This window comes from Carettochelys insculpta, chromosome 2 (genome assembly GCF_033958435.1).
Source record: "Carettochelys insculpta isolate YL-2023 chromosome 2, ASM3395843v1, whole genome shotgun sequence".
Taxonomy (NCBI): domain Eukaryota; kingdom Metazoa; phylum Chordata; order Testudines; family Carettochelyidae; genus Carettochelys; species Carettochelys insculpta.
In genome coordinates this window covers 202,190,086-202,204,445 of record NC_134138.1, presented here as the reverse complement: position 1 = coordinate 202,204,445, position 14,360 = coordinate 202,190,086, and the positions used below count along the sequence as shown (strand labels likewise).

The 14,360-nt window shown below is 47.1% G+C and overlaps 1 protein-coding gene across 2 annotated transcripts in view; it reads right to left on the bottom strand.

The window, feature by feature from the left end:
- The window catches only part of OSBPL10 (oxysterol binding protein like 10), a 178,978-nt gene that overhangs the window by 14,079 nt on the left and 150,539 nt on the right, over window positions 1-14,360 (bottom strand). For both annotated transcript variants that reach the window (XM_074988343.1, XM_074988342.1), the window contains exon 8: window positions 12,499-12,982. In XM_074988343.1, coding sequence (XP_074844444.1) covers window positions 12,499-12,982 — 484 coding nt within the window. The remainder of the gene's footprint in view (window positions 1-12,498; window positions 12,983-14,360) is intronic.

Below are 14,360 nucleotides of genomic sequence, written 5' to 3'. Positions count from 1 at the left end.
GATGACCAGGTCGCCACTCTGCAAATGTCTTTTAGCGCAACGCCCTTGAAAAAAGGCTGTTGATGCTGCCACCGCCCTAGTGGAATGAGCCCTGGGCGTGGCCAGTAAAGGAGTCTTTTTGAGTTTGTAGCACATTTTTATGCAAGATACGATGTGCTTAGAGATTCTCTGCGAAGAGAGACATTCTCCTTTTGATTTGGGAGCAATAGAGACTAGGAGCCTATCCGTTCTCCGGAAGGACTTGGTCCTGTCCATATAGAAAGCTAGCGCCTGCTCACGTCCAGGAGGTGTAGGCGCACCTCTTTGTTAGAGTTATGAGGCTTTGGATAAACAAGGGTAAACAATAGGTTCGTTAGTATGAAACTCAGAAAGAAACTTTAGGAACAAAGGCTGGATGCAGCCGTATGGTTACCGCCTCCTTGGAAAAACAGCGCAGGGCGGCGTTGCCATAACTGCCTCAAGCTCGCTCACCCTGCGAGCTGACGTGATTGCGAGAAGAAAGGTCGTCTTCATCATAAGGAGGCGGAGGGAAACCGTGGCCAAAGGCTCAAACGGTGGTCCCCTTTTCGCATTAAGCACCAGGTCCGAGTTCCACAGAGGTGGAAGCGGTTTCTGAGGGGGGTATAGGCTTACCAGCCCTTTGAAGAACCTGGTAACCATGGGATGGGCGAACACCGTGTGCCCTTCCTCTTCGTGTCTGAACACCAAAATGGCGGCCAGGTGGACCTGAAACGAGGATAGCGAGAGTCCTCCTCTCTTGAGGTCCAGTAAATACTCTAATATCACAGCCATAGGCACCAAAAGGGGGCTAGCTGTTTGGTAGAACACCATGCCGTAAAGCGAGTCCATTTCTGCTTGAAGGTCTTCCTGGTGGAAGTCCTCCTGCTACTTTCTAGGACTTGCTGCACTTCCTCCGTACATGTGCTCTCTAGGGAGCTGAGCCATGGATTAACCACGTTTGTAGTCGCAGGCTTTGGGGGTGCGGATGCACTATGGACCCCTGGGCTTGCGTGAGCAGATCCCGTGCCACCGGAGGGGACATCGGTGGCCGGTCCGACATGCGCAGGAATAGGGGGAACCATTGCTGTCGATCCCACGTTGGGACTATCGGGATCATTCAGGTTCCTTCCCTCCTGGCTTTCTGCAACACTTTGTGGATGAGCACTGTGGGAGGGAAAGCGTAAAGCAGGGGGCCCCTCCATGAGATCGCGAAGGCATCCCTCAGGGACCCCCGTCCCAGTCCTGCCCTGGAGCAGAATCGTGGGCACTTCTTGTTGTGCTGAGTAGCAAACAGGGTCTATCTGGGGAAAAACCCCATGCGTGGAAAAATCAGTTGCAGCAGATCGGGACGGATCTGCCACTCGTGCGTGAGTGCGAAACGCCTGCTCAGCTGGTCTGCCTTCACATTGCGAGCGCCTGGTAAGTACGAGGCTTTCAAGGTTACATTGTTGGCGATGCAGCAGTTCCACAACCGGACTGCTTCTACACATAAGGCACGGGACCGAGCTCCTCCTTGCCGATTTATATAAAACATGGTGGAGGTATCGTCTGTACTGATCCCGACTACCTTGCCTTTCAGTTGGTCTCGAAAGTGTCTGCAGGCGTTGAACACTGCTTTGAGCTCCAGTATATTTGTGTGCAGTGACTGCTCCATAGAGGACCACAGCCCTTGCGTCACCTCTTCGCCCATGTGTGCTCCCCACCCTATGAGGGGGGCATCTGTAGTAAGAAAAACCAATACGTGTGGTTGGTGGAAGGGTACCCTTGTTAGCAGGTTCTCGGGGTTTACCCACCATTGCAGGGATTTGCGCACCTCCGTTGTGGGCGACGCCATCCTGTGAACAGTGTGTGCTGCCGGTTTGTATACGCTCGCCAGCCAATGCTGCATGCTGCGCATGTGTAACCTGGCGTTCTGTTCTACGAAACGTTGCTGCTGCCATGTGGCCCAGCGGCTGTAAGCACGTCAGAACCGGCACCATAGGGCTGAAGGTGAAGTCTTGCGCGAGGGAGCCGATGGCCCGAAAGCGAGTCTCTGGTAGATACGCCCTCGCTGTAATAGAATTTATGCGTGCCCCTACGAACTCTATGTCCTGTGTGGGGTCTGTCTTTGATTTTGTCAGATTGATAAGCAGGCTGAGCGAAGAGAACGTGCCTGCTGTGACACATATTATGCGTAGTACCTCCTCCTTTGAGGCCCCTTTGAGTAGGCAGTCATTCAGATACTGGAATATAAATACCCCCTGTCTGTGCAGGTAGGCTGACACCACTGCCAAGGTCTTGGTGAAGACTCTGGGGGCTGAGGAGAGCCCAAACGGTAGGACCTTGTAAGTCGAGGGCTGCGAACCAATCTCCATCGTCTAGTGCCGTAAGGATGGAGGCGTTTGTGATCATCCGACAACGTTGCTTGCGCAGGTACCGGTGAGGCCTCGAAAATCTAAGATGGACCTCCCCGTGAGGAAGTACCTCGAGTAGAACCCTCTCCCTTGCAGTTGCTCCGGCACTCTTTCCACTGCCCCTACGAGCATGAGATGGTCTACCTCCTGCTTGAGCCTCGCTACATGGGAGGTCTCCTGGAGGTGGGGCCCCGGGTGGAGGTCATGGCGGTGGGAGCAACTGGGAGGGGATGGCGTACCCCGTGGCTATGATCTCCAGCACCCATGTGTCTGTGGTGATCCTTTGCCACTGGTTATAAAATGGTCGGATGATGGCCTTGAGCACTGGTTTCGTGCCCTCTGGAAGCGAGTCCATGAGGGAGGTCAACCTAATGTGGTTGTTGAAATTATGGTTCGCTAGATGCGCTGCGTAATTTGCCATTGGCAACAGTAGCGTGGAGGAGGAGTAGACCTTTCTGCCCAACAGCTCTAGCTTTTTGGCATGTTTGTTTATTCCCCCACGTTGCGACGACTCCACCACCAAAGAATTTGGTTGTGGGTGGCTGAACAGGAACTCCATGCCCTTCGTGGGCACGAAGTATTTTTTTTTTTTTTTTTCCGCTCTTTTGTGGACAGGCGGAATAGTCGCAGGAGTCTGCCATATCATAGTGGCAGACTCCAAGATTGCGTCATCAGCGGTATTGCTATTTTGGAGGAGGCCGGAGGTCTCAGATTTTTGAGGAGCTTATGGTGTTGCTCTTGCACCTTTGCTGTCTGGAAGCCTTGCGTGAAGGCCACCCTCGTAAAACAGCTCTTGGAACTGTTTGAGATCGTCCGGAGGATGGACGCCCCCCGGGGCCGTAGCCTCATCCGGGGAGGAAAGCGAGGAACCGCTGGGGTACGTCTTTCTGGACCCTTCCGGTTCCTGCTGATGATGGTACACCCTCTCACTAGAGGTGTGCGAGGAAAAATCTCGGGGTTCCATAACCAGTCCCCCCTGAGATGCTTAAGTCTCTGTCCCCGGTCACAATTGCCCTCGGGGGTACGAGATCGTTCGTAGGGATCTTTCCCTAGTAGATTGCCGATGGTGTCTATGCCCTGCGTGGTAGGGGCGACCACGGCAGTATAAGCACTGGTCTTGGGAAGGTGACCTAGACCACTCCCTTGGTGCATACCCTTTGCGTCTGGGGGAGGGAGACCGTCGAGACCCTGGAGAGAGCGACTTTGCCTAATAGTCCAGCGGTTCAAATCCCAGGAAGGGTGGAGGTGGTCCCAGCCAGGGTGAGGCTGGTTGCAGAAATGGAGAAGGGGGCTCCGGGTAGGCCAAGGAGGGGGGGGACCCCTGCCTTCTAGTTGGAGTCTGCAACATAGCGGAGGGCTGTGAGAAAGCAACTACACAGCCCTGTGCGGAGAGGGGCTGCAATGCCTCCTCTTGTGTGCCGTCTTCCCCCTCCCTTGAGGAGGTAACTCCGCCCCTGACATACAGGGGATCCCGGCCCCGTCCGCACCGAGCTCGGCACACTCGAAGTCGGTGCCGCATGTGCGGTGTCCTTCGGTGCCGGCAGGCTGCGTGCCTGCGCGCTCTGCACCGCCGGTTTTCCGGGGGTCGGTGGTACCGGCGCTTGTTTAGCCGCCGCCCTGCCCGCGGTGCGGGGCAGCTGGCTGATTATCGAAGGGTGAGCCGCTTGCACATGGCTCTCCGTGCCGCCGCCGATCAGCTGTTGCTGCGGCTGGGGGCTGCTCGCTCCTCCCGTCCCGCTCGTTGTTGCTGCCGGCAGGGATCGGGCTGGGGGGCACACAGGGCATTCCGGCGTCCGCACCGAGCTCGGCACGCTCAAGGGCGGTGCCGCACGTGCGGTGTCCTCCAGTGCCGGCAGGCTACGTGCCTGCGCGCTCTGCACCGCCGGTTCCCCAGGGGTCGGTGCCGCTGCCCGTGGTGCCGCTGGTACCAGCGCTTGTTTAGCCGCCGCCCTGCCTGCGGTGCGGGGCGGCTGGCTGATTATCGGAGGCTGAGCTGCTTCCACGTGGCTCTCCGTGCCGCCGCCGATCAGCTGTTGCTGCGGCTGGGGGCTGCTCGCTCCTCCCGTCCCGCTCGCTGTTGCTGCCGGCAGGGATCGGGCTGGGGAGCATACAGGGGATTCCGGCCCCGTCCGCACCAAGCTCGGCACGCTCGAGGGCGATGCCGCATGTGCGGTGTCCTCCGGTGCCGGCAGGCTGCGTGCCTGCGCGCTCTGCACCGCCGGTTCCCCGGGGGTCGGTGCCGCTGCCTGCGGTGCCGCCGTTTGCTTAGCCGCCGCCCTGCCTGCGGTGCGGGGCGGCTGGCTGAGTATTGGAGGCTGAGCCGTTTCCACGTGGCTCTCCGTGCCGCCGCCGATCAGCTGTTGCTGCGGCTGGGGGCTGCTTGCTCCTCCCGTCCCGCTCGCTGTTGCTGCCGGCAGGGATCGGGCTGGAGATACTTTCCTCCGTTTCTGCGCTGATGGAGTGAGGGAGGCAGCTTTCCTTTTAAGGGCCCCGGAGGGTCCCTCCTGCTGCGGCCGCTCCGGCGCTTCTGGCTGGAGGGCCTTATCAAGAAGCAGCATTTTTTTTTTTTTAAAGCCTGAAGAGGACATTGTTGGTGAGTCTTTGAGTTTTTAAGTGTGTACTTAGCACCTTCTTTGTGCCGTTTTCCCCGTCCGATGGCCTGCCTTAGCAGGAGGGCTGATAGCCCTAGCTCCTGGCCTCCGGCGCTTGTTACTGGGACTGGCTGAGCTGTCCCTCTCCTAGCTTGTTCGTTGTTGTTTTTTTTTTTTTTTTTTTTTTTTTTACAAAATAACAACCGGCTAGCTTATAGTAGCCTAAGTGCCTGAAAAAAACTTTAAGAAAAAACAGATAAAGTCGTTGAATACACTACTTGGCCTTAGCCTAGTTGGATTCCGTCTGCAGCCGACGGCGGTTAAGAGGAACTGGCGGGGACCGGATCGCGCACATGACCGGGAGCGCGCGGGGGAGCGGCGCGCACCGGCGCATGCGCAGTCCGGCAGAAACTGCTTGGAAGATCCGATCTGCGGCGCTGGGCGAGCCCGACACCTAATGTGGAGCACCCACGGGGACACTCGAAGAAGAAATTTTGTTCCTACCTACTGCTTTTGGGCACGTATCCCTCAAAACACATACAAGTTGAACCTTTCTAGTCTGGCACCATCAGGACCTGACCGGTGCCCAACAAGAGAATTTGCCAAACCATGGGACGTCAATATTATCTAGCAGTATTACCAACACTTCTGCTGCTTACTGGGCTGTTAATAGACATTGGGCACGTCTATACTAGCCCCCTCCTTCGAAGGAGGCATGTAAATGAGCCCGATCGGTGAATAGCAATGAGGTGCTGCTCTGCATACGCGGCACCTCATTAGCATAATTCTCGCCACACGAATTTTGAAGTTGCTAACTTCGAAGCCGCAGCAAGCAGTGCAGCCGCAGGCACTTAGAAGTATCCACACAACTACAAAGTGCTCTTACTCCCAGAACGAGCCCGTTTTAGGAGTAAATTACAGCTAAATATTAGCACAGAAAACTTGAGAGCCAGGACTAGTGGCTGTACACAGCCTGTACTGTACGCAGAACGATAAATAGTCTGAGCTCCCAGTTTAAGTATAAAATATGACCTTTCAGTAAGATGACTATCATTCAGAAACGCCTGTTTTATAACTCCCTTGCACTATACGAATTTCACAGTTCATTCATTCTGCCACAGACCTCTCTGAACAGAAGTACAGTTATAATTTACAGTTCTGGTTCAAATCTATTCCCTCTGTTGTAAACTAAATTCAGTCCTTAAGAATTTACACAATTTTTAGTACCACCTACTGGTGACAGGTGCTAGTATCTATGGCCAAGAGCTAGAACTTAAAATAATTTATAAGGCTAGCAATTTCATGAACAAAGAATAACGGGCTTTCTGCATATCATGTTGGTCTGTCACTTCGTAAGGCAGCTACTTCAGTTTGAGGGCAGGTCTGCACTATGGGGACAAGTTGATCTAAGTAAGATATGCAATCTGAGTTATTTTAGTAACATAACTCAAGTAGACATAACAATTTGGGATATATTAACAGGAGTGTTTTATGTAAGGCACAAGAGGTAACTATCCCATTCCCCTTGGCGCTGGTGAGGCCTCTGCTGGAGTACCTTGTCTTGTTTTGGGTGCCATACTTTGGGAAAGATGAGGACAGAGAGAAAAGGTTTAGAAAACCTGACCTAGGAGGAGAGGTTAAAAAAGCATACAGTAAAGGCTGTTATAAAGAGGAGAGTGATCAACTGTTTTTCACGTCTACCAAAGGCAGGACAGAAAGCAATGCTTTTACCATAAGGATAGCTTATTCCTGGAATAGGGTTCCAAGTTGTTGAATCCCCACCACTGGAAGTTTTTAAAAACAGGTTAGACAAACACCTGTCAGGGATAGTCTAGGTAGGCTTGATGCTGAGTATGGCATGGAGGGGATGGAAGACATAACCTTTAGTGGTTGTTTCCAGCCCTTGAGTCCTTCTCCTGCCAATCCCCTACTGATACTGTTCTCTGTGAACTTATTTGCCTGCAATACATACTGATGAAATACACAGGGGAGATGCCAGGTCAATAGTGTAATAGAAGAGACGTTCAATTTAATGCTTTCCTCTGGTTGTTCGGGGATCAATAGGAACAACAAATCATTCTAGGGACATCAGTGGCCTGGAGCAGTTTCCTAATTTAACAGGCTCCTCACGCTTTCATCTGTGTTATTCATCACATCTCTTAGACTGGGACTAAACGTTTGTTCTGATTAAGGCACACATGGCTGTGACACATCAACAGCTACGGTGCTTCACAGAGCAGACTCACGAAATAATGGCACAATACAACCTCACTTCCATCGTCTCCTGAGCATTTACATAATTTATGCTGGATTGTCTGTTTCACATCGATGAGGAGCTCTAAGTAAAACGTACTAGATCCAGAAAAAGCAGAGAAAAGGGGATCAAAAATGATTAGGGAATGGGACAGCTTACATATAAGGAGAGAGTAACATGAGTGGGATTGTTCAGTGCAGAACAGAGCAACAACAAAGGGGAGATATGAGAGCGGTCTATACGGCAGCGCCCAATCAGAATTCAAAGATTGCCACACTTGTGGTTGTTGTCTTTCCATATTCTCCACATTCCCACTCCCCACTCTAAATAAATGCCCTCCTTAGCCCCTGCTGCCAGGTACTTCCAGTCCATCCGCCTCCCCCCATTGTAATTCAATGCCGGCAACTCACCAGAGCCGCCAGGACCACTGCTGGGGCTGCCATGCACTTCTCCCACCAAGCAGTGGGGCACGTGCATGGAGCAGGTGGATGGCACTTCCTGCATGCAGCTCTCAGGAGGAGCCCCATTTAAAGGCTCCACAAGCCGTATTTGCCACAACGTGGTGTCCTGTTCACCACGTGGCAAATGGCAAATGTATTGGACATCTCCAGTCTATAAAATCATGAATGGCGGGGAGAAAGTGCATAAGCTGGTATTATTCACCCCTTTATATAGAACAAAAGAACTTCATCAGGTGACCCAAGATTAACAGACAACAAATTTAAAATAAACAAAGGGAAGTACTTCCACACACCACACAAGTCAACTGGTGGAAACTCATTACCAGAGGATGATGTGAAGGGCAAAAGTGTAATTTGGTTCAAGAAAGAATTAGGTAAAATTAATGGAGGATAGGTCCTTCAATGACAATTTGCCAAAATCGTCAGAAATACAGCTTCCTGTCCAGGTGTCCCTAACACTCTAGCTGCCAAATGCAGAGAATGGATGCCAGGAAATGGATCAATCAAAAATTGCCGGTTTTGTTTCTTCCCTTTGAAGTACTGGGCCATGGCCACTTTCAGAAGACAGAATACTGGGCTAAATGAAAAATGAAAGATTTAAAATTCTTGGATAAAATATAGTGTAGAGACAAAATTACTATTTCTGCTTATTACTAATTTTTAACCTAACTTCAGCTGCCTGAAACTTTTAACTATAAAACCCCCCAAGCCATGCTACTAAATAAAGAGTCGTTTGCTCCCAAGGAAGCATGCCTTACAGGAGCTGCGAAACCTACAAGAGATTATCCATTCATGGCTACCAACCATATTCCCTCAGAAAAGTTGTAGCATAACTCATATCAAATCAAGTTTTAAAGCTTCCTTTTCATTTTTAATGTTGCTCAAAACTGTACACACCATCTTCTTTTAAATTACCAACCAGCCGATAACAAAGAGCAAAGAAACAAAGGTACAACAAGTTCATCTCTATACTTTTCATAACATTAACCAGGAATCCTAATTCATGAGGTTATGAATACTGTATCTTCCTGAAATTTGCCACATTGTAACAAAACAATACATCCCAGTATGAAAGGAACCTCACTTGTTCTACGTAAGACATGAATTAAACACTGCCTTTTTTACTAAAGTTTGATAAGATTTTCTGCCCTTTGCAACAGATATTTGGTGGCTCTTTGCAGCATATAAAACCGTATAATGTACAAAATGGTTGCTTTTGTTCCCCCCTCCCTTGTGAATTTAAATTCCAATGCCATTCTATTTCATCACATCCTCTTTCTCCTTTCCATTTAAACATCAGTTGTCATTAACCAGAGCTTGGTAGTGTGGAAACCCATCCATTTTTATCTGTAATGCACCTCTGCTACACCCATTCAGAAGGGCCTTTTAGTTAAGGTTTCATCAGGTAAAGCACTTTCTAGGTGAAAGCTGAGATAACTCATTTCTCTTGTAAATCATATTCAGAGATAATGAGATAGCACAGAAAGCAACCGTTTGCATCAACATTGCCTCTTGCACGCAGATTGCTATCACCCTGTGTGTTCGGCTCATCTAGTTGATACGTCCAGGAAACAAAAACAAGACCAAAAAAAAGACAACCCTGGACAAACTTTGTCATCTCCAGGCAAGCAGTTGTGGTGTCAACATATTGATCTACAGCATTTACATTAAGCAATATTATGTCATTAAACCCCACAATTATCTAAATTCATATAAAAGTGTCTTTAGTTCCATATTATTGTTATTTAACATACAGACTTATTGTTTTTAAAAAATAATAGAACATTCTCACCCTCTGCAACAATAATATTGCAATGGGCTGCAAAGAAGAGGTTTTACAATAACCACAGAAATATTAATCTATTCCTGACACAATCTAGTTTCAAGAATACATCATGCAAAGAGGCAACAGCAGTTTAACAAATCTCATTCACTGCTCAGCAGTCACCAATAAAAATAGTCACTTCGTGCTCACAGGCAAGGCCATTAAATACAACCTGTTTTTATGTGTTCTGCAACATAGTTACAGGATGAAATACAATTATGCTGTTAAATATAGCAAACATTATCTTCCTATCTAATCGCACAACTGTCTGAATCCTGAAATATAGCAAAATTATTTCAACTGTCTAGTGCACTGTTTGAAATAGATGCTTCTCATATACCGAAAAAAAAAGTAGCATATTCAATACCTGTGGAGAAATCTGTGTATTAGGTTAAAACTATTCAAAATACAAACAAAGACCAAGACTGAGACTTACTGCAAATACAAGGTGATATATTGCAAAACTCCTAACAGCCTAGCAGAAATTCAAGCACAGTTTATCCCTCTGCCCCCACACAAAAACCCCACAACTTTTAGCAACATCTACTAATGCATATGTACAAATATTGAGGTATAGCAGGAAGAAGAAATTGGCATCAACACAGAGAAAGTGGCAGGAACAATATTGGAAAAATGAGAAAAGGAAAGAAGAAAAATGGGAAAGAAAAAGCAAGAGAAATGAAAAGACAGAAATGTTACCAGTATGGCAAGCAGCACACTCAGCAGTACCTTGCAAAGCAGTTCCATGATGAAGTCAAAGAATACTGTGCAAATACCAAAACAATCAAGGAATATTTCAAGCCAAAAGACCTTGGGGGCATGGCAGTACTGGACAACCTTCTTGCCCATAAGTTAAAGAGGTATAGATTGGATACATGGTCTGTAAGATGGATAGAAAACTGGCTAGATGGTCAGGCCCAACAGGTAGCGATCAACGGCTCTATGTCTGATTGGCAGTCAGTTTCAAGTAGAGTGCCCCAATGACTGGTTCTAGGGCTGGTATTGGTCAACATCTTTATTAATGACCTGAATGAGGGAATGGACTGCACCCTCAGCAAATTTGTGGATGACACTAAGCTAGGGGGAGAGGCAGATACATTGGAGGGGAGGGATAGGGTCCAGAGTGGCCTAGATAAACTGGATGATTGGGCCAAAAGAAATCTGATTCGTTTCAGCAAGGACAAGTGCAGAGTCTTGCACTTAGGATGGAAGAATCCCAAGCATTGTTACAGGCTGGGGACCAACTGGCTAAGTAGTAGTGCAGCAGAAAAGGACCTGGGGATTACAGTGGATGAGAGGCTGGATATGAGTCAACAGCATGCCCTTGTAGCCAAAAAGGCTAATGGCATATTGGGGTGCATTAGGAGAAGCATTTCCAGAAGATCTAGAGAAGTTATTATTCCTCTCTATTCGGCACCGGTGAGGACACATATGGAGTATTGTGTCCAGTTCTGGACCCCCCAGCATAGAAAGGATATGGAAACACTGGAGACGGGTCAGCAAAGGGCAATGAAAATGATTAAGTGGTTGGATCACATGACCTGTCAGGAGAGGCTGAGAGATTTGGGCTTATTTAGTCTGCAGAAGAGAAGAGTGAGGGGCGATTTGACAGCAGCCTTCAACTTCCTGAAAGGGGCTCTAAAGAGGATGGAGTGAGACTATTCACACTGGTGACAGATGACAGAACAAGGAGCAATGGTCTGAAGTTACAGAGGGAGAGGTGTAGGTTGGATATCAGGAAAAACTATTTCACTAGGAGGGTGGTGAAGCACTGGAATGTGTTAATGAGAAAGGTGGTAGAATCTCCATTGCTAGAGGTTTTTAAGTTTGACAAAGTCCTGGGTGGGATGATTTAGTTAGGGTTGATCATGCTTTAAGCAGGGGGCTGGACTAGATGACCTCCTAAGGTCCCTTCCAACCATTCGGATTCTATGATTCTATGACCAGAAAATACATACAGACAATATTATTTACTTGTAGTGCCCATCAAGGTGCTGTATCAACTGAATTATCCCAAGTAGCAAGAGAATTCACCAAGATGCTCCATGATGTATTTTTTATTAAATAATTCAGAGAATCTTAGAAATTTAGGACTGGAAAGCATCTCATTAGATCATCTAGTCCAGCCCCCTGCACTGAGGCAGGGCTAATTATTTACTCGACATTCCTGGCAGGTGTTTGTCTAACTTCTCCTTAAAAACCTTCAGTGATGAAGACTCCACCTTAAGGATAGTGATACAAACAGCGCTTGTCAGTCCAGACCATGCTTTAACGCATTATAATTTGATAACATTTTCTATATTTATTAATAATTTTGATCAACAAATTTATCATTGAATAGACAAATATGTTGATTTTACTACAAACAAACAAACAAACAAACATGTGATAGTAGTCTCATCTGTATGATGTGCTATAAAGACTGAAAAGCTACTATAGTCCAGTAAGACTCATTTAAAAACATATTTCTGTATCTAACAGAATGCAGGTAAAAAGCAGATGAAATGGATTAACAGAAAATACATAATTATTCTGTATTCTTCTGGCAATAGTTTAGCGTGGTTTCCCATAGGGAATTAGGTATCAACACTAAAGACAATAATTTGTTTAGCTATGATACAATTGTTACTGAAAGGTACTATAATAAGTAAAAGTGGTCTTGTTTTATTAAGTACACTGTGACAATTTCTAAATTATAATTTGGTAGTATCACCCAAAAAACCCCCGCATAATATTATACAAGATATATGCACACTGAAAACCGATAAAATCTGAAAAACGCCATCAAACTCAAGTTCCATTATTTTAATTTTAAAATTAAAAAAAGCAACAAATGGCAAGATTAAGTTTTGTTTATTCGAGCCCTTACTGGTGTTAAACAGAAAAAAACCCTAAACAAGCCTTCATTCTCGATTTGCTACAGGGTGTTAACATTAACAGCAAGTCAAAAAACAAAGTAAAATATATTTCTTACCTTCACCTACCATAGAAACACCTATTGACATTCCCATGAACTTGCTTTTGGTCCATACGTGGGTGTTCACACACATTCTCTTCTCCTTGCATTCACAGTAAAAGCAAGATACTGGTGGGTGATGGGATACTTGTTCAGCTACAAACCTCAGCTTGTAGCACTCTGATTGATCCTGGCCAAATTCCTTGGTTTGGTCCTTGGAAACTACAGAGGCACTGTTAGTTCTGAATGATTTCACCTTGTGTTTAGGCACATCCCAAGAGCAATGAAATGATTCACCAATTATTGGGTTATAGGGTTTCTTGGCAACTGCTCCCTTTCGACCTTCATGAAAGGCAGTTAGATAATACTCCACAAAGCAAATAATTCTTTCTTCAGGAGTTGCTCCAGCTGAAATTGACAAAAACAGGTCTGGATGGGCCATGAAATTTGCATACATCTCCAGCAGCGATCGCTTCTCCAAAATAAATGTTGGGAGCACCACCTGTGTTCAAGGCAGACAAAAGCAAACATGAGCCCCCCCATGATTCTACTGCAGGGAGAGTAAACAGTTAAGAGAGCTGCAATTTTAGTGGAGCTGGACTTCACAATAGCTCCTTCGCTCACCTCTGCCAGAGAGCAACTTCTCTTGGAATACAGTATAAAATAACGAATTAATGAAAATTTAGCAGCCTTGGTGGCTGTAATAGCTGCTTTCTGTTTCATTATGGTTCTCAACGGCTGACAAAGAGATATGAATCTGCTACTCCAACTGTATGGATTTTTTTCCCCTCCTTCTCTCTCTCTCTGCTCAGCTAACAAACAATGACACACTTTTCTTAGAAGCCTTCATTGTCTCAGAATGTGAAAACAGTCTGATGCAAATTAACTAATCTCAGATTTGTGTGGTATTAGAACTCAATTACTATTGACCCTAAAATAACCCCCCAAAACCCAGACTTCCCATTGACTGTATGTTTCAAAGGATGCTTATATTAATACATGTGCCTCATTTTCCCCACGGTTTATGAAAACATAAAACCTAATTAACACTGGTTGTAAGAATAATATTGTTTTGTTACCGAAAACTATCGTGATGCATTGAAGGACACTGAGGACTGTGTAACACAGAATAATGCCTTCCTCCTCTACACACGAGTAAAGCTAGTGAGGAGTTACAGCTAACAGGGGAGACATACAAAAGATTATCTACATCAGGGCTTCTCAGGGCTGTTTCCCTTCTGAGGTCCCCTTAACACTCTACGAAAACTCCATGGCCCACCTGTGCCACACTAACCAGTTTTCTGCATATAGAAGTAGGGGCCAGCTTTATGGAGTAGCAAATAGGAAAATGGCTTAGGCCACCAAGACCCAAGCAAAGCTACGTTGCTCAGGCTTTGGTGTCAGTGCTGGATGGCAGGGGTCAGCGCCGGATGGCAAGGCTCAGGCCCTGGGCTTCAGCTTTTTGCCCTGGGCATCAGCAAATCTAATACTGGCCCTGCGTGGCAGAGACCTTGAAAGCTGTACTGATCCTTGATTGAGAACTGCTGACCTACATGGCTTAAGTAAATAGGAACTGCCAAATCTGTCCTTGTCACTCAGACATTTTTCCACTATCTACCATCACTGACAGGGAGTATGTTTGCAGCCACAGCCAAACTGGGAGCAAGGCTGCTACAGGATGAGTATTGCTTGTCCTTGGGAATACCCCTAAGTAAATACATTCATGACCTTCTTTTCTGCATTCACTAACAAATGAATGTGAACTGTCCTCTCCTTTGATTTCCCTCCTTTCCCACCACTCACCCCTTTTCAGTTCATCCTTCTGCCCTGCTCCAAGAATCAGGCAAGGACAGAGTGGCACCATACCCATCTCAAATGCA